The following is a 27,796-nucleotide window of genomic DNA, read 5'->3' as shown; positions in this document are numbered from 1 at the left end:
AATGTGTATCAGTTTTAGAACTGTTTTTAGTATTAATTTGACGTGTCCAACATCATCCTGTATGATCATTAGGACGAAATAAAATACATACATACATACATACATACATACATTTGTAGAAATAAAAGAGAAACCTTTTTCAGTTTGGACATAAGAAACAAAATGTGCTTACAAAGATAGGAGATTGATGCCACATTTACATATTAAAGTAGTGGATGGAGGAAGACTAAATATAAAGGTTCAATTTTCATGGTATAATATTCTTGGCTAACAGGGTGCTCTAGAACAAATAAGTTACAATGTTTTAAATCTATTCTCTTTGGGGATGAAAATTAGTGATTGTCATCTTCTTGTGGGATCTGTATCACAAAAAAATGTTGAGGGAAAAGCCGACAAGCATCTGCTCTATAAAAAAAATACAAGGTAGGCAGATGTTTTCAGCCTACCCAGTATTTATATCTCAGCTTGGCCACTGGTAACAGTATAGTGAAATTTTTCCTACACTGCAGCCCAAAACTAGCTGTATTCGAACATAGAATTAACTTACGGTACCTCTACGGAATATTGAAATTAAAGTTTCTAAAATTAACTACACTTTAGAGATTTCCTTTCTTCCAGGTACAGATTGTAAGATACATAATTGTAGTGGATGAACAGTTTCCATTACGATCAAGTCGGCCGTGACCTCGGAATCCAATCGAAAAGTATGTAACACACAGAAGCCCAGATAGAAAAAAGGGACAAAATGATAAATTACAATACAAGCGATAGAGGATATATTTCCGATCACTGGATCAATAGGACAGCATTTATTGATTAGTACTTTATTGCTATGAGACTATTTCTTTATTAGGAAATGAATTTTTTTTCTTTAAATTTCGATTTATGTATTTCTTAGTACAGTTCCTCTTTTGCTAACAGCGCCATATCATCAGCAAAGCGTATGCACTTAATTTTTCTTCCCCTTACTATCACCACTGCCATGTTTTGGAAACAGATCTTCACTAAATCCTCCAAGATCATGTTGAACTGGATAGGTGACAAAGGACATTTTTGTCGTACTACTTTACTTTACTCCACTACCCACTGACATCTTCTGCTATAGGGTACGAACTGTCTTATTCTTTCATATAAAAATTACAGAATAGCATTGTCTCTTTTCAATCGACACTATTTTCTTCATGATCTAATATGACTATAGATTTTAGGAACTACTTCTATAATACAATCGATACAATTGCAAGTAATTATCGCCCATCTCCAGTATGAATGACTATGATGTGAATTAATGAGCCGAAATGAGTCTGAGGTCCAACGCCAAAAGTTACAAATCAGCACACTACACTTACCTCTCAGTCGACACCTCATCCTCCTCTGAAGATACTTCCTGTTTCTGCTGTTGCTGTACTTTGTCCAGATCGAAGGCATCTTCCTAAAAGTGATAATTAATGAATGAAGGTTAGTGCACCATCTGGTTTCCTATGTCAGGGACTTGATTTTAAATCCTAATAAGAAAAATAAAAATTTTTAGTAACGTTGTAACAGCTTTCATTCAGTATCGAACTAGGCCTAAGTGCATAATACTGGAGTGGAGGATAATTGGGTAGAAGTGCCAGCTGTTCACATATCCCACTTTTGAACTAATGTTACATCTTGAAAGCATTACTGTTAACTCTGATGGCCAGTTTGTCCAAGTAATGTTTAATTTTGCTTAACGAATGTTAAATTAACAGTCTGTTTATTTTTTTCGCTTTGTTAATTTATTTTCCATTTGTTCAACATAATTTTGTTTAAGATAACCAACACTTAACTATAACGTCTGTTAGCACTATTTTAACTACTCAACAGCAGTTGGTAATGATTCTACACATGTAAGACAAATTAATCTTTAAATTCTATATTATAGAGTGAGTCATGAAACTCGCATAAAATGACAACCTGTTATAGTAGGCCACGCTCCATAAACAAACAGTTGACAAAAGTTGTAGGTGACATGCTGAATAATAATTACAAAGTAAGGTTGTATTTCCTCATTGCTAATATGGATACGAAATACGAAAGAAATAAAATAACAGTCATGTATTTAAACAGTCCAAAGTATTTTTTAAATGTTATATTACCAGTCATATGCTAAACATTCCCTACAGAGAGACACAAAATATTAATTTCGCAACTTCTGTTCGAACAGCTGTGGAGACATCGGCCATATTTAACTAACTGTTAAATGAGTTAACTGCCCGAAATCCTACATTTAAAATTAACAAACTGTTAGCAATCTGTTAAACCAAACTGGTGTTGAAAAAATACAATTTTATTAATTAACAAATTGTTTAGAGTTTAATAGCCGTTAAATTTTCTAACAATACTTGGAAAAACCGGCCATGATACTTTTAGCAATGATTGTTATACATTATGTTGGTTTTTGATGGTTCAGGAATAATATAGAAGGGTTATGGCGAAGGTACATTTGGGGAGGGGGGGGGCTTGCCCTCGCTATAAGCCTCCGACTGTATCGTAAATGCAATGGATACAGTCTTCGCAGGTAGAGGAAGCATTGGCACACAAATATACAGGGTGCACTGCTTAAATGTACCTTAATCTCAATTGCATGTGACTGGTAAACGGTTGAAGATAGAAACCTACAGTACCGTTTGTATGAAAGAAAAATTCTTAAATAAAGTGTTCTACGAGGGGGATCCAGGAAATAACGACCGTTTTGTTGTAATAATTAAAAAAAAAATATTTATTTGAAAAAACAAAGTCTGTTACATAACTGAAGCTTCCTTTACTTCTCTACATAATCACCACCTACATTTAAACATTTGTCGTATCTGTTCACTAGCTTTAGAATTCCCGTGTTATACTCCTCTGCCGCCAGTTCATTAAGCCAGGTGTTCACTGTCTTCTTCAACTCTTCATCACTTCCAAAACGCGTACCACCCAGAAAGTCTTTCAGCTTAGTGAAAAGGTGAAAATCGCTAGGAGCAAGGTCTGGACTATAGGGTGGATGATCAAAGATTTCCCAACCGAATTGATCCAGCAATTCTCGAGTTGAAGCAGCAGTGTGCGAGCGGGCACAGATTTTGTGGTAGCCAAGATGTTGCGACACAATTTCACCAAGCAAAGAACGATAAATGTCAGGAAAGGCAATATGCAATTCGTCGAGTGATGTGCGCCTGTCTTGCAAGATTCTGTCGTTCACTTCAGTCTTCAGGTCTTCTGTGATGAGTGATGGGCGTCCGGGTCGAGTTTCATCGTGGACATTTGTTCGCCCATTGTTGAACATTTCGCACCATTTTCTCACATTTCTTTCATTCATTACAGTATCACCATACACTTCTTTCAATTGCCGGTAAATTTCTGCAGGTTTCAAATGTTGGGCATTGAAAAATCGAATCACACTCCTTACCTCACAGTCGGCGGGATTATCAATCACATCGTTCATTTTGAAGTAACACAAAATGCACAATGGCGACTTATTGCAACCAGTACTCACAACATTATGAGAACACATATTAAGGAAGCCAGTTGACCTTCAAACAAGGAAGGGGAGTCAGCTGCGCGGCAGGTATGCGCGAACGGTCTTATTTCCTGGATCCCCCTCGTATAATGTGAAGTATGTTAATTTTAGTTAATCGTGTTACAGTATTAAATAAGGATTTATAATTAATTATAGGTTGCAAGAAAGATAAAATGACTGAGGAGAATATGAGAGATTGTGTGTGTTGTGTGCTGAGAGACGCTATGCAACACCGTGCCATGTTGCAAGGTAATGCCAACATAGTAAGTGATACTGTAGTGAGTGACCTTAGGGGGACATTAGAAAAGAACACAGAAGTGATCAAGCAGAACATTCCCTCAAAGAAAAAAAGACAGAATAGCTAAATTAGAAGGCCAGGTACTAAAGAAAATAGACGACCTCAAGCAATATCAAAGATGTCAGTGTGTGCGAATTTTTGGTGTGCCTGAGAAAAACGACGATACTGTAAATAAAATAAGTGTCGACCTAAAGCTGGAGAACATTGACAGGAACCACAAGATAGAGGGGAGAATTGATGAAGCTACGCGTATTGTCATAGTTAAGTCTGCTAGCTACAGGAAGTGAAGCGAGGTCTTCAGAAACAAGAGGGGTCTGATGGGCAGTGGTTCGATGATCCGTGAAGACCTCACGTGGATACGATACAACCTGCTGCAACAGTTTGTCACCAGGTATGGCATTACCAATGTGTGGATTATGGACGGTGTAATACACATTTAAAGATAGATTTTTTTCCTATTTAAGTAGGTTATTTTACGACGCTGTGTCAACATCTCAGGTTATTTAGCGTCAGAATGAGATGAAGTTGATAATCCGGGTGAAATGAGTTTCGGGTCCAACACCGAAAGTTACTAAGTATTTGCTCAAATTGGGTTGAGGGAAAACCCGGAAAAAATCAACCAGGTAGCTTGTCTAGACCTCGATTCGAACCCAGGCCACCTGGTTTTTCAGCCAGACGCGCTAACCGTTACTCCACATGTGTGGACTTAAAGATGGAAGATTTAAGAGACACATTACCCGTGTTGGTGATATACTTAAAAGCATGAGTCACTGCCACATAAACTTTGAAAGAGGCATTCTTATTACAACTTATTCTATGATGAAGGTTGGGTAGAAGAGAGAAAAATTCTGTCCGGTACCAGGAATCGAACCCGGATTTTGAGCTCTACGTGCTGATACTTTATCCACTAAGCCACACTGAATTCTAGTTCCGATGACGGATTGAATCCTTCTCAGTTTAAATTATACAGTAAAACCTCGATAAGACGCGCCTGCTTATTACCCTATCCCGTGTAATACGCTTTTTTTTGTCCGGTCCCTGTACATTTCACATATAACGCCTTTATAAAATACCCCGTTTGTTGTGCTCAAGCCCCGCATAATACGCTGTTTTTGTGGAATATTTTCGATGTAATTTTCAGCAATGTACTGTAACAGCAATGAAACATCTTGGTCATTGAACTCACTGGTGCCATTAACCTGAAAAGTATTGGTATTCGACCCTTTACCTGTGCACTTAAACCTTCATACTTCATATCTTAGTATGCCCCACTCTTTTGTTACGCTCTCTTATTCAACTCCTTATCTGTGTGCTTAAAGCCTACATACAGTTACAATACTCCGCCGTCTTGCTAACCCTCTCTCTCAAACAGCATTCCTCACTCGGCCGTAATAAAATTCTGGAAATTTTTGCTGGGCAGTTTGTTGTCATTTTGTGTCTTGAAGTGTCTGTGAATGTGATTACAATGAGTGTTAAACGAAAAGCGCTTTCTGTGTCGGAAAAATTGAAAGTCTTATGAAAGTACGATGAGACCAGTACTCTTACTCAGAAACAACTCTCTGATTCATTAGGAATCCCATCATCGACATTAAGAACGATAATAAAAAATCGCGACTCAATCACTACAGCTGCGACGTCGGGAGGATGTAATCGCAGAAACTGAAGTGTTGTAAACATGAGGACTTGGAGAACACGCACACGGCAAACAACTATAAATGACTTTTTTTTTTCGAAAGAATTAAGTACAGTACATAATGTAAATGTCTTTGATGTAGAGTACAGTAATTACATAATGGAGTAATACAGTATTACCTTTCATTAATCATGTATTTCAATAAAGAAAAATGCTAATAGATACTGTATATAAGTCAAAATTAGTATACCCGCCTAAAACGTGGTTCCGGTTAATACACGTTTCACACCCGGTCCCTTGAACAGCGTCTTATTGGAGTTTTACTGTACCTCTGAGTTTCCCTTTGCTGGCCTACTCTCATATACTGTCTCACAGAATATGTGACTAAGTGGCCAGAATCCAACAGAATGAGCGCCGTCTTGAATCACAAAGTGATTACTTATGCTTATAATATTATTATGACGTATCATACCGAAGTACATATGATATTTCCGTGCAGGAATTCTGCATTACCATATGATGAAGGATGGATAGAACAAAGAAAAATTCTCTCTGGCACCAGGACTCGAACCCAGGTTTTCATCTCTATGTGCTGACGCTTTATTGTCTAAGCCACATTGGTAAAATTAGGTGCTTCATGCTATTTAGCAAAATGTGAAACCTCGCCAAAAATAATTGTATTATCATTGGAAGAATTTTCTTCAAAACTTAAGAGCCATATGGGTCATTCCATATCAAATCAACAAGGCGCTCAACCCGACCAACTCAGATTTCTTTCAAATTTTGAGGGTTTGTTTTACCTGCCGCTCTAACTAAAACTGCCGAGTTTCATATGTCCTGTGCTTTTCGTTTTCTGTCAGTGGCGTTTCAAACATGAAGAAAACTCACATTTTTGTAAGCACGCCACTTCAATTAAAATTATATATCTCAACAATGTCTCCAGATAAATTTACTAAAATTGGGTGATACATTCTTAATATGTGATAGTTTTTATTGCTTATATTGTTTTCTGCATGTATTCAATTACACTAAAAAAACATGGTGAAACAATTTTCATATATTCATATTTAAAAATGCGGGGGTTCTATTTTAAGGAAAAAAAATATATACTACGCCTCAATTAGTGATATAATGAACTGATAAGTTTCAACTTGGAATCATCATAGGTTGCAAAGATAAAAATTATTATGTCACTGCAAGTGTAAGCTAACATTATAAGTCGCGATAATTATGTCCCACACATTCGTTGTATTCAATTATATTTGATCATATTCTTGAATGTCGCTATGTAATTTAACATGTATTACATAATTCGAATTTTTAAAATTGTTACTTGAAATAAATTATTGTCATATGGATTTTGTTAAACCTGAAGTTCTGTAAGAAATGATTACGTTTCATTGCTGAGATGAAATAGCCTGATCATCTTTCCAGACAGGATGATGCGTTGTTTCAGCTGTATTTTAAAACTGCTTAGCAAGTATAATACCCATCCTAAACAGCAGGACTGTATGAAACTTGTGTTCCAGGCACTGCGGTGGATTTTGCAAATCAAAGAGCAAGCATTTTTTCCAGTATAGCTTTTTTCAGTCACATAAACGGTATTAATGTCTGGGAGATGATCCATTGTCCAGTCGTACAATTCCCTAGGTGCAGTTATTTGTTTATCGGATGGTCTCTGTAAATTAGCACATGCCGCAAACCTTTTAAGAGTCCCACCTACATCGCATGCTCTTTTGCCATGCGATATGCAAAAATAATGCAATTCTGTTGGAAATCCAAAATCTTCTTCATGTAATGTGAGGTTCAGGAAATTTTTTCCTATTTTTATACTGAGCAGAGAATCCTTCGGAGAAATACATAATTTTTGTGGTGAATTACAGATGTTAGTTTTAATGACTCCATTAGATATGTTTTAAACAGATGTACAGCTGTAGTGTCATATTTCGGGCAGTGTGAAATTATTACCAGATTTTTAATAGAGACTGTATCGGATGACGATTCGTTATAATATATTACGAAAGTATGAATGGTTGTCTGCACATTAGTCCTATGATATGACTGAATTTCATCTTGGATTACGAAATAATAGTTTTCAGCGAAGTCGCATAACACAACAAGCTGGCATGGCTGTAGAAATGATTTCATATCACGTAGAAACTTACTTTGTTCAGATGATATACATTTTTATTTTTTATTTTTTATCCAATGCCACCAGGTTGTTTTTTCGACATTTCTGGTCTTCTCTCCTGGCCGTGGCTTAGTTGTAACCCAGATATAAATGATAGATGATATAAATGAGTGAGTCAGTAAATCAAGTTTCTCCAAGAGACAGTCGAAAAATTTGTCTGTGTGTTTCATTATGGTCTCAAGCATTGATTGGTCAGTCGTTGTCCACTGCTTGTATGTCACTGATTCACTGAAGTTTTATATGAAACATTTCTCTAAACCCTCTCTTATTTTGAATGGTTCAGGACATTCTGCACATTTCCTGAACAAGCAATTTATATGAGGAGGATTGCACATCATAGTAGCCAAGAAATGTTGATAAGTTGGAAAGTATAAAGAAATATTTTCTAGAAATCCATGTAGACCTGAAACTTTAATAAATTGCTTCCGGCATAAGTTTTACATTCTGATAAGGACACAAACACAGACAGTATAGTTCCACTAACTCCAGCTAGAATACAATTTCTTGGTCAGGGTTAGAATTTTTAAACACTGCATATAATTAATTTCTGCTCATGTGATTTACTCCCTGATTCTTTAATCACAACAAATATTTCTTACCAGGCATCATTCTACTTATCTCGTCAGAACAGAATTCTTTAACTTTACCGGCAACAGCCACGAGCAAGGGTTTTCCAGGTTTCGGATTTAGTGAACACAAAATTCCCTTTCCCTTTGCCACAACTTTTGCTTTCCGAATTATGTATTCAAAAGCTGAAAGAAACTCTTTTTTTTATGTATTATTTACGCTCCAGCTTTTAGGTAGTAGTGTTAAAATGGTGATTTTCTCACTTTTACCTGAATTTTGAAAATTTTCCTGCAACTGAGACAAAATTTCAGAATCAGAAAGGTCCTGGTTCCTCGGCATCTTTAATATCGAAGACTTTATCTTTTACAATATTTTCAAATTTCTGTCTCTTATATTTCTCTTGTTGTAGACTTTCTTGTTTAATAAGGAACATACCTTGGCCAAAAAGACTTGTATTTAATGAACTTACATTTGCTGTAGAGTCGACGTATTCTTCATTACTAGAGTCATTATGAGGTTTCTGCGTAATAGCATCATATTATATTTTTATTTCTTTGCGACACATAGCGTACACTTTTTGTTCCTGTTTTAAATCAGGAAATACATGAAGCATCCACGATATAACACTTCTTAAATTTTTCCTCTAATTACAATGCCCTGATTTCTCGAAGGGATTGCAGCAAACATAGGCCTATAAATTAAAACGCGACTCTATTACATCGCACAAAACTAACACATACTACAAAAACTAACGACACTGCACTTGAAACAGATTGCACGTTTTGTATAAATTGAAGACTGTATAAACTGCCACTCATGGCGGCCTGACAGATCGATGACGCAGCTTATCAGACAAGTACGAACTCGTGCGCATGCAGTGTTGGTGTACGACTGGTTTAAGTGCTACAAACCAATACATTGATATATTTTTTTACTGATATTCCTGAAACGTTTCCAAAATGAAACTTACACCAAGGGGAGAATGCTCTTACCTCTATAACATATATTTTTCGCGAAATAATTTATGTCCCGCATTTATAGATATTCAATGTTAAAATGTGTTTCACGTGACTATTCAATAAAGAATTCATTACTTTGATTCAAACCTATTTTTATTGAAACATATGATCCATTAGCTTTAAAATAAGCCCAAGTTTAAGATTCTACCTCTATTAGAAGAGAAGTTATTAATTATTTTTGTTGACATAGTATGCGACATTTTTACATTTTTTCTTGTATTGACAGAATTGCTGTATGGATATCGTGCATTATTGAGGGCTCAAATTTTACATAATTAATTAACTTAAGGTTCTTTACCATCCCACCAAATTTAATGAAAATCTGAGGTGTTCGGGTTGAAAAGTCCACTTTTTTTGTGTTGATTTGACATGGAATGGCCCATATAGCACTTTAAATTTAGGCTATTCTGCAATACAGAAATAAGCAATAAATAGCAAGCAGACAGATTTACTGTCCTCACTGTAAACCAAAATTTGCAGTCAACACAGTTATACAAAGAAGGCTTCTGTGACGAAAGGAATGCAAGTTAAACATTGGAAAGAAGAACCAGCACACCCAATGAGCTCCACTCACCTCAGCTTCACACTTCACCACATTATTGGGCAATATAATTTCTTCAAATCTTATCTCTGAATTGTGTTCGTAGCTGTCGTCCACGCATTCCTCCTTTATGCTAGTCACATGCAGATCCAATAAATTAACTTCCTGCGGAACACAGAGACATCATGGATGAGTAATATATTACAATCTGATAGATGCTGATCACAAGTGTTACAGGTACACTCCGGGTCTGCATGCCAGTGCTTCAATACTAGGCCTACTTGCAACACAGAAGAGAACTTACGGAAATTATTGAAGGGAAAATACACAACAGATTTCAAAAGCAGCTTATGAAGGAGGAAAGGTAATATCCCACTTGTGAGATTCAATAAATTACAACCAAATCTGTAATGACGTACAGTTCATATTATACGATGGTTTATATACAATGACTGTAATGTTTTCTTATTCCATTTGGCTATGGTTGCCATATGTCCAGGTTTTTCCGAACATGCCATATTTTTTTAGAGTTCAATTTTTCGTTCACGCAGGTTTTTAGATTTTGGCTAATTGTTCGGGAGAAGTTGAAAATAAAAGGTTTCTGCGAATATCATGGATGTAAACTCAACCAGCATTTTATAGCTTATCAAATGTATATACTTACTTACTCATGGCTTACAAGGAACCCAGAGGTTCACTGCCGCCGTCACATAAGTTTGCTATATAAGGGGGAAAAAACAAGAATCTCAACTCCTGGATCTATTACCAAAAGCTGATGTCGAGAACTATAAACTTAATGCTTAGTATGTTGCGCATATGTTTGAAGACAGCAGATACTGGAAGAATAAACTGACAATGGCTATCATAATAATCATTGACGATCTCTCTCCCGAGCAAGGGAAATAAAAAAGATACACTGTTGTAACTCATGAAATAATCCTTCAATAGATGTTTTTTATTCTTGCACGTTTGCCTTTATTTAAAAAAAAGAGTCAGTAAGGCTATGGTACTATAATTCTGACGAAAGTGGATCTCTCGTGGCCATAGACGTGCTCTCGAATCTGCTGTAAGCATTTGTATGATAGCAAGTCCCAAAAGAGTCTCATACAAACGCCTGAAGAGGTAGCATATACAATCTGTCAACATTACCTGAAACTACCTCTACTGCATACAACATTTCTGGCATTACGATATGTGGACCTCCAGAAACAGATCACAATGTTTCATTCCACAGAAAAAAAAAATGTTATGTTTTATTTAACGACGCTCGCAACTGCAGAGGTTATATCAGCGTCGCCGGATGTGTCGGAATTTTGTCCCGCAGGAGTTCTTTTACATGCCAGTAAATCTACTGACATGAGCCTGTCTCATTTAAGCACACTTAAATGCCATCGACCTGGCCCACGATCGAACCCACAATCTTGGGCATAGAAGGCCAGCGCTATACCAACCCGCCAACCAGGTCGACTTCATTCCACAGATGCTACAGGAAAACAACATGGACATGGTGGTCCAGCAGGACTGTGCATCACTTCACAGAGTTAGTCAGTTAGTGGGGTTTAAAAAGAGAGCGTCAGCTACTGTGGCTATTTGCGCCATTATCTAAAATCTCCAGAAAACTGAAACACGATACAATAACCAGAATGCTTAAAAGAACTAAAAAGCATCGCCACTGTTAAAACGAGGTACACAAATGCAGTTTGAACTAGGTAATGCATAAAAATCATAAAAGTGAGCAGTTCTCGCGCCCTAGCTAGTATTTAAAAAGAAACAATAAAATAATAAAACAAATGCCACCCGAAATAAATTATCTGGTGCATTTCTAAAATACTCGGATGTAAAAGGTCTGAATGTCAAGTTTCTTAAAAACATATAGGCCTATTAAGCAACAAATGTAACCTCTGGATGTAAAGGGACCGGAGGATAACTAAAATGGGTCAATAAAAACTAAATCACCCTGTCAAGTCCTGTGTTCGATAAAAATCTCAGAACTGCACTTGTACAATTAAAATCATTTTCAAGAGCGTCACATAGAGTAGGCCAAATTCCATATTGCCGACAGACACAGTCATATTTTGTTCACATATGAGAACCAGACAGCTGTCGGAGAGTAAAAATATACAACTCATCCAATCTTCAGGGCAGTGATAACCAAAAGCTGTGTCGCGAAACATACCCCTGTCTCCACTCAAGCGTAACCATGACATCATATCACCACCCTCTGTTTACAGCCATCACTAAGATATAAGTAAAGACATTTATCAGCAGCGGACGTACGCATGTAATTTTAGAAGTGTGTAGGATTAGTACATTATGCAACGAACCTATAATGATAGTAATTAAGACGCAAGTATGTTTGTTTATGAAACGAGCGCAAGGGAGTTTCATAATTTTCATACGAGCGTCTTAATTACCATTAGAGGCCAGTTTCATACGACTTTTTATGCTCGACCATATTTATAACTTGAAATTATTCAGAAGTATCACTTTATTTGTTTCTGACTCAAGATCGGAAGTGACCTTGCGCATAGCTCGTGTGAGATGTGCGCAGACGCGAAAGTATTGATTTTTTTCGAGGAACAATAACGTCATTGACCTTGATGTAGAGAATAACATGAACTAATTTTGGTATAACCTGGATATTGATTTAGAATTGAAAAACGAGACGACAAATGGAATTTATTTGAATATTATTTACAATTAACGCTAATTATTATAGTAACAGAACATAACCTTCTGCGACAGTATTGGATTTCCAGCCTCCGTGACGTTTCCCTCGTTGTCTTTCCATTGCATATCCGAGAATAATCGAAAACCTGAACTTTAATGAATAGGTGTACTTTAATGAGGTCCATTAAAGGACTGCTACCAGGTGTATAATTACTACATTTCGGCATGGTCGAGCATAAAATATGTTCCGATGTCTTTTCGAAAACAGACAATAAGTAAAAACGTAATTTTAAGGAGCATGGAAGGAAAAGTATATATTTTGTGCAGATGGCAAAAATATGAGATACTTAATTTGTTGTAAAATTTTAAATGAAGTAAAAAAGAACAATGTATGTTGTCATTATTTTTCTTCTTATGAAACCTAGCACTCCCTTACCTGTAACTTGAATAATAAACGAACAATAAAAAGTAACGGCTTATATGTTTTAATCAGGGTAAAATACATCGACGTTTTTTTTTCGACGTATGTAGTGTAATTTGATCATTTCATTAATAAATAAACAATAAAAATATCGGCTTCTATTTTTAATCAGTGTAAAATACTTACACGTTTTTTTCTACATATGTGGTGTAATTTGAACATTTCATTAATAAATAAACAATAAAAAGTATCGGCTTCTATGTTTTAATCAGTGTAAAATACTTACACGATTTTTTTCTACGTATGTGGTGTAATTTGAACATTTCATTAATAAATAAACAATAAAAAGTATTGGCTTCTATGTTTTAATCAGTGCAAAATACTCACACGTTTTTTTTCTACGTATGTGGTGTAATTTGAACATTTCATTAATAAATAAACAATAAAAAGTAACGGCTTCTATGTTTTAATCAGTGTAAAATACTTCCACGTTTTTTTTCTATGTATGTAGTGTAATTTGAATATTTCATTAATAAATAAACAATAAAAAATATCGGCTTCTATGTCTTAAACGGAGTGAAATACTTCAACGTTCTTTTGAAGTATGTAGTGCAATTTACAACTTCGTGACCAGTCTGGTACGTTTTTCTAATTTCAAATATCTGCTGATGTAAAGTACACGCTCTTTCTATGGTAAATAAGAAAATAAATTTATTTTATTTTATTAATAATACAAAAATAATTAATAGGAGGATAAAAAATTAACATGTATAGTTAATAAATAGAAGAATATTATATTGCTTTCGTTTTTGGTCACAGTCCGTCTCTGCACTGTTATTCACTGCATTACCTGAAGAGATACCCACTCCACCCCTCTCCCTGCGATAGTGGTGTGCGGGTTGCAATTCTATTACGTCAGAATTTCGTGGTGTTTGGCAGCCACTGCTTTAGGGTAAAGTCAATAATGGAAACATTTTGTGATAGACATGAGGACATAATCGATACTAGTAGATTACCAGCAAGTACAGTATATGATTCAAATAAACTAACAGGATTAGTAAAATAATTAAGTTAAAAATTGTAAAAGGTAAAAAATATCTCTTTCGATGCAAACAAGATAATTAATATCATTTAGTAATCACTCAGCATCACAGTCTCTATGACAAAAGTGAGGTGAAAAAGAGTCACAAATGACAACAGGACGAAGAAATTGAATGAGAGCAACCAATACATTCGCTGGTCACCTGACTGTAGCAACCACATCATCCAATATTGTATTGTATTGTATTGTATTTATTAACATTCCATGGTATTCATACATGCTTACAGCTAGAATATGGAACAAGTCAAAAAACTTAATACTATTATAAAGTCTTAATTTATAGTCACAGTCTAGATGAAATATATACAGACGAGATTTACAATATAGTCTACTAGTGCAACACGAAGTTTTAGTATCAATTTCATGAAGTGTTATTGAATGTCATGAATTCACCTACAGAATAGAAGGCGTGAGAAATTAGGTACTTCTTTAATTTGGCCCTAAATAATTTCATGTTTTGAGTATGGAGTATGAAAGTCATTTTTTGACGTGTATTTATGCCATGAACTATTGAATTAGTTACAAAGTTTTCACGATTACATATGAGGAAGATTATTAATGAAGATATACTGACAAGCCATGGGCATTATTTATAGTTGTTTGAAAATAGCCCTACACGATTGCCTAGATTTGGCACCTACTATTATTCTAATTACTCTTTTATGTAATAGAAATATCCTGTTACTATCTGTGGAATTTCTCCAGAATATTATTCCAAAACTCATTACCGAGTGCAAGTATGCGAAGTATATTGTTTTTAAGGTATTGATTTTTACTATCTTTTGCATAGATCTAATAGCAAAACAAGCTGAATTTAGTTTGGGGGTAATTTCTTGAATATGATTTTTCCAATTTAACACATTATCGACTTTTAAGCCAAGAAATTTGGTTGTTGTTGTTTCTAAATAAAAGAGAAAGAACTACCGACCAACACACTTCATAAACTGCACTCACCTCAGCTTCACTCTTCAGCATGGGAAAGTCAACTGACGCTGAAGTTTCCTCAAATTGTATCTCTGATTTCACGTCATATCTGTGGTCTATACTTTCAGTTTTTATTTTAGTGACGTCCAAATCTAATAAATTCCCTTCCTGCAAATAAAAAAGAAAATAATTAAACAATACATCACATAAAAAGTTGTACTCGAAAATCCCGAGACTATTTATAAAGTCCGTCCACACTATTATTAATGGTGATGTCAACGAAAGCACGTGTGCCTATTCCAAAACCAATACTACATATGAAAAGCGTCGTAACACAGTACATAAGAGTAAAAGAAAAGATTTATTGCATGATATTTTGTTGGCGGAATGATGACAAGGATTCAAAATACAATATAAAGGTTAATGTTATTCTAAATATGTTATTACTGATTCAGTTTTAAATTATTTAATAGTTCACCTAAAAATCAATGGAAATAAGAAAACGTCCAAGATTTATGTTTATAATTGACTAGTGGCTTGTGCAGCAAATGCTGCAAACTATGTTCATTAGACTTTCAAATAACCATTTTCCAGATTTATTTGCAATGAAGAATGCCAGACATTCTGAAAGTTATTTGCTTCCATAATGATGAAACATACTCCCTCTGAATGGTTTTTTATGCCAAATACTTTTTCTTGAACCTATACACCTTCAGTTTTTGAGTTTCAACGCGGAAACACAAGTAACAATGCCAGGAGGACGATCAGTGGGTTTTTCATGTGGGAGTAAAGCAATAGCTATTTCAGGTCAGTGTGGATTGTAGGTGAAACTAAAAAAATGTCAGGTTTGTTATGCTTTCGAACAATAGACATAGCATCTTGGTATAGCTGCTGCATATTTCATTATCTACCTTGAAATGTAGAGAGTAAAATCATTTTATCCTGCTAAGAGATCTTGCTGAAATGATCGGAAGACTACGAAATCTTGTAGGCCTCTTATTTTATCACTAAGTAATACGTTTTGGTCTTTCCTTAGGAACTTTACTTTTTGCGCTCTCTCTACCAATGCTGACGAGAATCACGCATATAAATACCTACGCCATACCGCCATTGAATATATGAAAAAGATCCAACCCCACTTGATTAATAACTATATAAATATTTGACTTTTAATAAAAATATTATTATCTTACGTAAGTTTTATAGTTTTCAGTAATATAAACTATTATACTAAATAGCCGCAACTCAGTAAATTATAGAAATCAAGATCTAATTTAAGATATTCGTACTTATACAACCCCAAAACGTTTCACTTTCATGTCATCAAAATAGCATTAATATGTATAATTAATGAAAAATAGTCACAGCATGGCACTAGCTATAATAATATTTCATTTCTAAGGGTAATAATGTCATCAAACCACCTCAAGTTTTGTAGTTTTTAATATCCAATACACAGCTGTACTCAGAAAAGATACATCACAGAATCAGCCTGTAAATTATTTTTAGTAACTTCTGAAGTTTTTAATAACCAATTGAATTTGAGCTCTAAATATGTCAGCATTCTTGTAGATCATGGCCTACGAGTAATATTATTTATTGAAGTGTGTGTTTTGTTTTATTCTAAAACGCAGTTAGTTCTCAAAACTGACGACAGATGGATTTTGGAAAACAGGAAAGTGATGTAGGAAAAGTGACATTTCACTGAAAACTACTATTTTTCTGAAAAAAACTCTGAGTTCCAGGCTTCAAAATGAAGGGTCATTTATTAAAATGCGTTCAGCCGTTTTCCCGTAGTTTCCATTACCAGTTCAAATTATATATATAGATTTGCAGAAAATACGTAGTTATATGATTTTGTGAGAATATGTTTTATCTGAAATAAAATTGTGCTTTTACGCTTGAAACGTCACATTCAAAATTTTTAACTTTTCTTATTGTGTTTCATCACGTGCAAGAAAAATATTTAATTACAAATGTATCTGCGCCCTGGCTTTAAATGATACATTTAGAGAATAAGAAGTAATTGCTCTCAATATAGTACCTCAGATAAAGGCTCCTTCTCTTCTATTTCTGCGTTACTTGTGTGTATAGCCAGTGGATCGGACCCAGGTTCCATCTTGTTCACATCCATTACGACTGAAAAAGGAAATTAAGAATATTATATTAATATGCAGAAAGTGAGATATTTAGATAGAATTATTAGCTTGGCAATAATAACTGGATATCTGTGTAGTGTGTGTATTTATGTGGGAATGCGCCAGAAAACAAACAATTACCACAAATACAAACCAATGTGTACACGAGGACAGCTGAGCATGTAATTCTAGATGCTAGTTGGGTTAATTTTTATAGGTTATTTTCTGACGCTTCATCAACATCTCAGGTTATTTAGCGTCTGAATGAGAAGGTAATAATACTGGTGAAATGAGTTCGAGGTCCATCACCGAAAGTTACCCAGCATTTGCTCATATTGGGTAGAGGGAAAATCCCGGAAAAATCCTCAACCAGGTAACTTGCCTCGACAGGGATTCGAGCCTGGGCACCTGGTTTCGCGGTTAAACGCGCTAACCGTTATTCCTTAGGTGTGGACAGTGGGGTTACTATATCTGGGTATATGTATAGGAGGATAACATATCCCTGGAATAATATACAGGCTGTCTGATTTATCTTGTACACCTATTATAATATTATACAAAGGAAAGAAAAGACAGATCCTAAACCTATCAACACTTAAACAAAATACACCCAAAGCTACACTACACATTAGAAATTGAAAACAACAAATCCATAAATTTTCTAGACATCACAATAACAAAAGTAGACAACAAACACACATTCAAAGTATACAGAAAACCCACAACAACAACACACATACACAACACATCCAACCACCCCACACAACACAAACAAGCTGCATTCCGAACAATGGTACACAGACTACTCAACATACCAATGAACCAACAGGATTACAACGAAGAGCTAAACACAATCAAATACATACCACAAGAAAACGGATACAACCCCAACAAAATAGACAACATAATACGTAAGACAAAACAAAACCACAAAAAACAGAAGAATACAACACAAACACAAGAACACAAAAAATACATCACACTAACATACGAAAACAAAAACACACATAAAATTGCAACCTCATTCAAGAAATTAACTACAACATCGCATATAGAACAAATAACACTCTACAAAAACATCTGAACACACAAATACAACCACACAGGCGTATACAAACTCAAATGTAACACCTGCAACAACTTCTACAGAGGACAGACAGGCAGATCATTTCAAACACGTTACAAAGAACACATCACAGGCATAACAAAATTACAAAACACCTCCACATATGCAGAACACGTCACAAATGCCAACCACACCTACAGAGACATCAACACAGACATAGAAATACTGCACATCCAACCAAAAAGCCAGAAACTCAACACACTAGAACAATATGAAACGATATTCTCAACACACAATTCAATTTCAAAACACATACACTCTTTGTCTCTACACTACGAACACACCCACACGGGAAACAAGAGGCGCCAAGAGCAACAACGACCAGTTCCGAAGATGACCGAAAATAGGTCGAAACATGTTACCAAGGTACGTTAAAATCTAACACAAGAAAGTCTTATCATACATATTCCGAAGTGATACATCCTTAAACGTTGTGTAATCAAGATGTGTAATCAAGATGTAGCTATTATAACTTTTTTGTTTGGATAAGTATTGGAATTTTTGTTTTTTAGCGTTATGTAAGAACGAGGGGCTAACATGATTGTGGAGATTTGGTGCATCTAACTACATTATGGTACAAGATACACGTGACGTCTTCAATTTTTCAAATAGCACTACATACTTTAATCATGCTACGAGGCGTGTTCTTAAAGTAAGTTCCAAAAGGGTGTAGAAAGTAAACGGGAAAATATTTACAAACTATTTTTGTAGCATTGTATTCCCCACACTTCAATTACTTCTCACCATAATCTCCACCATTATTGAGGCATTTATCGAGTCGTGGCACAAGTCTTTCTATCCCCTCATTGTAGAATTCACCCTCCTGCGAACCACTCCGCAACATTTGTGGAAAATTCAAAGAAAGCGAAGAAATTGTGAACCTCCTGTCCTCATGAATTTTTTCATCGACAGCACGCAACAAATCGTCATTGATCAAAGATGGCCGACCGGTATGCTGCTCGTCATGCACAGAGATGCGGCCCTCGTTGAACTTTCTAACCCATCTCCTGACCATTCCATCATTAATGGCATCATCACCATACACCTCACAAAGTTGATGATGAATGTCAGCTGGTTTGATGTTTCTCGCATTCAAGAAACGGATAACAGACTGCATCTCACAGTCGGCGTGGTGCTCGATCACTTTAAACATTTCAACTGATCACAACTAACCACACACACGGACTGAAGCTCTGGAACTGCATGCGATTTTCTTGACACTTTTATCAAAGATGTCTGACATTTATATTCTTTATAACGCCTGAATGTAGAAAAAGATATCACAGGTGACGGTGTATAAAATTGTATCTTTTTATTCGAAAATGAGGAAAGATGGCTGATAATTGCAGTCAGAAACTTATCGAACTTGTACAATGTCACCCGTAGGCCTATTTATATGATACACGGGATGAAAACTATAAAAACACGAAACTTAAAGAAGAAATCTGGAGACAAATATCAGATTATCTGAAAATAAATAGGGCTATATTTTATTTTGATGAGATTTAATAGTATTAATTAAACATTTGAAATAATGTATCTATATGTCTTAACAGTTTACATAATTTTAATCAGAACATAGCAAAGAATCCTCTATCATATCATGAATGGCAAAAAACTGAGGTCCATTCAACCTGAAATAACGCCTAAACGTATCATCATTCAAATCGAAACCAGTGTCCAAAACATGCCCTTATTTTCGTAAGATAATATGTGATTTTCAGATATTTCTGGCTTTAATTTTAGGCCTACTTCTTTTCATTAACAAAATATGATCATGTAACTCCATTTCCTCATCATCTGAATACTCAGATTCAACATAGCGTTCGGACGTAATTTGTAAATACGACAATATACTTACAGGTTATATATTTAAGTACGACAATATACGTAAATACATAACCTATAATATTTCCCCCAATCAGTCATTACTATAATCAGAAAAATGCTTTCTGCATGAAGACAGTGCATAGATGATCATAGCGAGGTGTGATCTGTGATAGCGAGAACTCGCCAAGAGTGTGGAGGAAGGCTCTTCTCCTCTTTCTCGCAACACATTTCTCGCTGGCGAAAACTCTTCAAGTGTGTTACGGGCCTAAAACGGCTTCATTACTGCGTATACAGTGCTGGTATGCAAACTCATGAGCAGAGATAACCTGATTATATCGAAGCAGAGTGAGCATGAACCAAGTCCAAATACTGGACAAAGAAAGACGAAAAGCAGATCGAAAGAAAGCTTCCAAAATCTAGAACAGAACAAATAAAAATACAAAACAGAATTAGAATGTGACAGAGTAGATTAGAAAGTCTCACAATAGATACTCGAGAGTGTAAATCAAGGTGGCATTCCTGCTTACAAATCTCGACAAAGTTTGCCTTAAATGTATGTATGTATGTATGTATGTATGTATGTATGTATGTATGTATGTATGTATGTATGTATTTACACTGCAATGGGTATATACCCGGTGGCAGTGGTAAGTAGTTACACTCAATAATGACAATAATAAAGTTATTAATTAAAAATACAATTAATAATAATACTAATGATTAATACTAACAATAATTAATAATAATAATAATAATAATAATAATAATAATACACTTAAAATAACATTTGAAATATTCTAATTTGTATCTTAAAACTAAGATCGAACTAAAACCCACGAGTATATTTGCATATCTGCACAAGTACCTTTCTAATTACACTCATTTCGCTGTCAACTCACTCACTGCACTGGAACTACGACACATTTCACTCATTATATCCTGATTTCACTAACACTTCAAAAACATTTCACTGTTCAAATACTTTGCACTGTCACTATAAACTATAAAACTATAGAAACTATAAAAACATTCTGTTAAAGGAATTGAGTTCCTTTTCGATTTGGCTGCACAAGAATTAAAATATAAAAGACACACTATGCAATATGACTTTAGGACATGACGAGGCGCAAATTGTGTGGAATTTTTTTGCCAGAGCTCATGGTAAAGGAGTAGCTGCTCGCATTCCAAGTCTACTGACGGTCTTCAGACATCCACTTAAAAATTGGCCAAAATTTTGCTGAGAGAGGAAAGAAATTGATGGCTAAAACAAAAGTTTTACATGTCAAGCACTGAAATAGAGATGTACAAGTCTAATTTTGACCATATGGTAAAAGAAATTGTCATCCAAAATTTGAGACAGATTCACTCTGTAAGGCCCGTAACACACTTTCAGAGTTTTCGCCAGCGAGAAATGTGTTGCGAGAAAAGAAAAAATTGATAACATGGATTCAAATGGACGTCCACACACTGGAAGAGACTCTCGTCGGAGGCAAAAACCTCGTGTGAGTTTCTCGCTGGAATCGGTAGCTCAGCGAATTTTCTTGACACATTTATCAAAGATGTTTGACATTTATACTCGTTTTGACGATTGAATGTAGTGAAAGATATCGGAGGTGGCGATGAATTGTATTGTTTTTATTTGAAAATGAGGAAAGATGGCTGATAATTGCAGTCAGGAACTTATCGAACTTGTACGATGTCACCTGTAGGCCTATTTATATGATACTTGGGATGAAAACTATAAAAACACGAAACTTAAAGAAGAAATCTGGAGACAAATATCAGATTATCTGAAAATAAATAGGGCTATATTTTATTTTGATGAGATTTAATAGTATTAATTAAACATTTTAAATAATGTATCTATATGTCGTAACAGTTTACATAATTTTAATCAGAACATAGCAAAGAATCCTCTATCATATCATGAATGGCAAAAAACTGTGGTCCATTCAACCTGAAATAACGCCTAAACGTATCATCGTTCAAATCAAAACCAGTGTCCAAAACTCGCGCTTATTTTCGTAAGATACAATGTGATTTTCAGATATTTTTTGGCTTTAATTTTAGACCTACTTTTTCTTTTCATTAACAAAATATGTTCATATAACTCCATTCCATTTCCTCATCATCTGAATACTCAGATTCAACATAGCGTTTGTAAGTAATTTGTGAAGTACGACAATATACTTACAGGTTATGTATTTAAGTACAGCAATATACGTAAATACATAACCTATAATATTTCCCCCGAGTCATTACTATATTCACAAAAATGCTTTCTGCATGAAGACAGTGCATAGATGATCATAGCGAGGTGTGATCTGTGATAGCGAGAACTCGCCAAGTATGTGGAGGAAGGCTCTTCGCCTCTTTCGCGCAACAGATTTCTCGCTAGCGAAAACTCTTCAAGTGTGTTGCGCCATACATTGGTTAATGTCCAATTACTCCAAAGATGATGAATTCCTGCTCCACTATTTAAAAAGATAGAAACATGCTTTAGCATGACATAATTATTCATGAAAATAGTCAGCTCGGAACTGAAATTAAACTTGACGATTGAATCCTTGTCTCATACAAACTCAAAAGGGTTATGAAGTATTAAGTTAATCAGAATCTATCATGTGACTCACCTTGGTACAGTTCTTCGTTACAATAAAGGTAACAAAACATTAACAGGTTAACTTAGTTTCGTTGGGTTAGTTAGCGTTAGTTAAGGTCAAATTAGGTTAGTTTATGTTAGGTTACAGTGGAAAAATTTCAGTATACGGATTCCTCACTCACAATTATATCTTGAAATACTAAAAAGAGCAGATTTGTCTGTGTTTGTCGAATGCGCATCATCATGGAGGGCAAGCAGATGTTTATCCAGTAACATCAGGTGTGAAACAAGGTTCGAACTTAGGACCACTTCTATTTCTTATCTTTATAAATGATTTACGAGACTGCATTAGCAACTCGCTTAGCTTATTATTCGCTAATGATTTAAAAATTTATAGAAGTATTCATTGTTTAGATGATTGTTTGTCTCTACAGACTGATACAGATATATGTAGGCAATGGTCTTTAGAAAACAAACAGCCTTTCAACATTATCAAGTGTAGCATTATATCATTCACAAGGAAAAAGACTATCACAATTACATGTATTCAATGGGAGGTGCATTACTGAAAAGAGTGGAAGTTGTCAATGATTTGGGTGTTCAATTAGATAGTAAGTTAACATTCACATATCACATAAGTAATATAGTAGTATCAGCGTATAGGTTTTATTATTAGAAATACAATAGGTTTTAAAAACGTCAAGGCATTAACATGTTTATATTCAAATTTTTGTTAGGTCTAAATTAGAATATGCATCAGTTGTTTGGTCTCCCACTACTATTAATTGAAAATATACAAAAAGAAAATTCTTAGGTTACTTTATTATATACAAAATGGCAAATATCCACTACATGAAAATTATGTTCCATATACTATGCTTATGAAAGTGTACAATTATAATGCTTTAAAATTACGTAGGGTTATTTACGACGTCATGTTCCTTCATTCAATTGTAAATGAATGTAATTGTAATCAGTTAATTAATCTAGTCGTATTTGAAGTTCCTAATTATAGTAATAGAATTAATAGAACATTTTTAAGGTGTCCCCGGACAAATTACAGTACAAACAATACCATCTATATAGAAGTTGTTACTATTATAATAAGTATTTTAACAATTGTGATATTAGTTCTAGAAGTACATTTATATCTGCCATAGTACAAAAAGCCCAATCTATATGCAATTTAGTTTAGTTTAATTTGTATAAGATTTTTTAAATAAATAAATAAATAAATAAATAAATAAATAAATAAATAAATAAATAAATAAATAAATAAATAAATAAATAAATAAATAAATAAATAAATAAATAAATAAATAAATAAATAAATAAATAAATAAATAAATAAATAAATAAATAAATAAATAAATAAATAAATAAATAAATAAATAAATAAATAAATAAATAAATAAATAAATAAATAAATAAATAAATAAATAAATAAATAAATAAATAAATAAATAAATAAATAAATAAATAAATAAATAAATAAATAAATAAATAAATAAATAAATAAATAAATAAATAAATAAATAAATAAATAAATAAATAAATAAATAAATAAATAAATAAATAAATAAATAAATAAATAAATAAATAAATAAATAAATAAATAAATAAATAAATAAATAAATAAATAAATAAATAAATAAATAAATAAATAAATAAATAAATAAATAAATAAATAAATAAATAAATAAATAAATAAATAAATAAATAAATAAATAAATAAATAAATAAATAAATAAATAAATAAATAAATAAATAAATAAATAAATAAATAAATAAATAAATAAATAAATAAATAAATAAATAAATAAATAAATAAATAAATAAATAAATAAATAAATAAATAAATAAATAAATAAATAAATAAATAAATAAATAAATAAATAAATAAATAAATAAATAAATAAATAAATAAATAAATAAATAAATAAATAAATAAATAAATAAATAAATAAATAAATAAATAAATAAATAAATAAATAAATAAATAAATAAATAAATAAATAAATAAATAAATAAATAAATAAATAAATAAATAAATAAATAAATAAATAAATAAATAAATAAATAAATAAATAAATAAATAAATAAATAAATAAATAAATAAATAAATAAATAAATAAATAAATAAATAAATAAATAAATAAATAAATAAATAAATAAATAAATAAATAAATAAATAAATAAATAAATAAATAAATAAATAAATAAATAAATAAATAAATAAATAAATAAATAAATAAATAAATAAATAAATAAATAAATAAATAAATAAATAAATAAATAAATAAATAAATAAATAAATAAATAAATAAATAAATAAATAAATAAATAAATAAATAAATAAATAAATAAATAAATAAATAAATAAATAAATAAATAAATAAATAAATAAATAAATAAATAAATAAATAAATAAATAAATAAATAAATAAATAAATAAATAAATAAATAAATAAATAAATAAATAAATAAATAAATAAATAAATAAATAAATAAATAAATAAATAAATAAATAAATAAATAAATAAATAAATAAATAAATAAATAAATAAATAAATAAATAAATAAATAAATAAATAAATAAATAAATAAATAAATAAATAAATAAATAAATAAATAAATAAATAAATAAATAAATAAATAAATAAATAAATAAATAAATAAATAAATAAATAAATAAATAAATAAATAAATAAATAAATAAATAAATAAATAAATAAATAAATAAATAAATAAATAAATAAATAAATAAATAAATAAATAAATAAATAAATAAATAAATAAATAAATAAATAAATAAATAAATAAATAAATAAATAAATAAATAAATAAATAAATAAATAAATAAATAAATAAATAAATAAATAAATAAATAAATAAATAAATAAATAAATAAATAAATAAATAAATAAATAAATAAATAAATAAATAAATAAATAAATAAATAAATAAATAAATAAATAAATAAATAAATAAATAAATAAATAAATAAATAAATAAATAAATAAATAAATAAATAAATAAATAAATAAATAAATAAATAAATAAATAAATAAATAAATAAATAAATAAATAAATAAATAAATAAATAAATAAATAAATAAATAAATAAATAAATAAATAAATAAATAAATAAATAAATAAATAAATAAATAAATAAATAAATAAATAAATAAATAAATAAATAAATAAATAAATAAATAAATAAATAAATAAATAAATAAATAAATAAATAAATAAATAAATAAATAAATAAATAAATAAATAAATAAATAAATAAATAAATAAATAAATAAATAAATAAATAAATAAATAAATAAATAAATAAATAAATAAATAAATAAATAAATAAATAAATAAATAAATAAATAAATAAATAAATAAATAAATAAATAAATAAATAAATAAATAAATAAATAAATAAATAAATAAATAAATAAATAAATAAATAAATAAATAAATAAATAAATAAATAAATAAATAAATAAATAAATAAATAAATAAATAAATAAATAAATAAATAAATAAATAAATAAATAAATAAATAAATAAATAAATAAATAAATAAATAAATAAATAAATAAATAAATAAATAAATAAATAAATAAATAAATAAATAAATAAATAAATAAATAAATAAATAAATAAATAAATAAATAAATAAATAAATAAATAAATAAATAAATAAATAAATAAATAAATAAATAAATAAATAAATAAATAAATAAATAAATAAATAAATAAATAAATAAATAAATAAATAAATAAATAAATAAATAAATAAATAAATAAATAAATAAATAAATAAATAAATAAATAAATAAATAAATAAATAAATAAATAAATAAATAAATAAATAAATAAATAAATAAATAAATAAATAAATAAATAAATAAATAAATAAATAAATAAATAAATAAATAAATAAATAAATAAATAAATAAATAAATAAATAAATAAATAAATAAATAAATAAATAAATAAATAAATAAATAAATAAATAAATAAATAAATAAATAAATAAATAAATAAATAAATAAATAAATAAATAAATAAATAAATAAATAAATAAATAAATAAATAAATAAATAAATAAATAAATAAATAAATAAATAAATAAATAAATAAATAAATAAATAAATAAATAAATAAATAAATAAATAAATAAATAAATAAATAAATAAATAAATAAATAAATAAATAAATAAATAAATAAATAAATAAATAAATAAATAAATAAATAAATAAATAAATAAATAAATAAATAAATAAATAAATAAATAAATAAATAAATAAATAAATAAATAAATAAATAAATAAATAAATAAATAAATAAATAAATAAATAAATAAATAAATAAATAAATAAATAAATAAATAAATAAATAAATAAATAAATAAATAAATAAATAAATAAATAAATAAATAAATAAATAAATAAATAAATAAATAAATAAATAAATAAATAAATAAATAAATAAATAAATAAATAAATAAATAAATAAATAAATAAATAAATAAATAAATAAATAAATAAATAAATAAATAAATAAATAAATCAGTGAGTGAGTGAATAAATCATGCTTACGAAAAGGCACTTTCAGTGCCAATAATTTATTTTGTGCTAATAGCCTACTCTTCGTAGAACGCAATATTCCTGAAGAGAAAAATGACGCCTCCTTTGGTATAGTTTTGTAGAATTACCCAAATGACAATCAACACCGCTCATTACATTATTTTAACAAAACAATCAGGAAACATGAATAACACTGAATGTTCTTAATGATCTCAATATCAATAAGACTTACGTAAATTATAAATCACAAACTGGTGAGCGTGCAATAAAAAGAAAATGGATTAAAGTAATGAAAAAAAATACGTACCGGTATCTTACGGAATAATTTAACGGAGCGCAAATTTATGTAATTGTATTTTCAACGTAAGTGCAAATAAGAGAGCTTTATATCTGTTGACATAGAAGACCGTGACACACAGGTTTCTGGATTAACTAGGCCTAACCATTGTAGCACTTTATTTCGGTGGTCTCAGAATTTAATATAAAACTGCATGTATATACCTAGTTGTATTGCAGAGGTTTTGGCTCTAAATCTTACGGCTTTTATTTTTTCGGTGACAATTTCTTTAAAACTTCAATTTCTTCTAACGAAGGGATTTAGCGACTTTTTCTGTACCTAAGCAA

General features: G+C 30.7%; 1 protein-coding gene across 4 annotated transcripts in view; it reads right to left on the bottom strand.

Moving 5' to 3' along the window:
• LOC138692779 (zinc finger protein ZFP2-like) overlaps positions 1-27,585 on the bottom strand; it is a 68,892-nt gene extending 41,307 nt beyond the window's left edge. For 2 of the 4 annotated variants that reach the window (XM_069815983.1, XM_069815984.1), the window contains exons 1-6: positions 27,480-27,577; positions 18,895-20,396; positions 16,931-17,025; positions 14,917-15,054; positions 9,803-9,934; positions 1,350-1,432 (exon numbers count right to left, since the gene is read on the bottom strand). In XM_069815983.1, coding sequence (XP_069672084.1) covers positions 1,350-1,432; positions 9,803-9,934; positions 14,917-15,054; positions 16,931-17,025; positions 18,895-19,303 — 857 coding nt within the window. In that variant the 5' untranslated portion in view covers positions 19,304-20,396; positions 27,480-27,577. Of the gene's footprint in view, positions 1-1,349; positions 1,433-9,802; positions 9,937-14,916; positions 15,055-16,930; positions 17,026-18,894; positions 20,397-27,479 lie in introns of those variants that run through there. The other 2 variants (XM_069815985.1, XM_069815982.1) reach the window with 2 other exon arrangements.
• Between the last annotated feature and the right edge of the window lie 211 nt (positions 27,586-27,796).

Source organism: Periplaneta americana, chromosome 17, assembly GCF_040183065.1.
Source record: "Periplaneta americana isolate PAMFEO1 chromosome 17, P.americana_PAMFEO1_priV1, whole genome shotgun sequence".
NCBI classification, from domain to species: domain Eukaryota; kingdom Metazoa; phylum Arthropoda; class Insecta; order Blattodea; family Blattidae; genus Periplaneta; species Periplaneta americana.
Note: the sequence above shows the minus strand (reverse complement) of the source record. Positions and strands in the feature narration are given on the sequence as shown.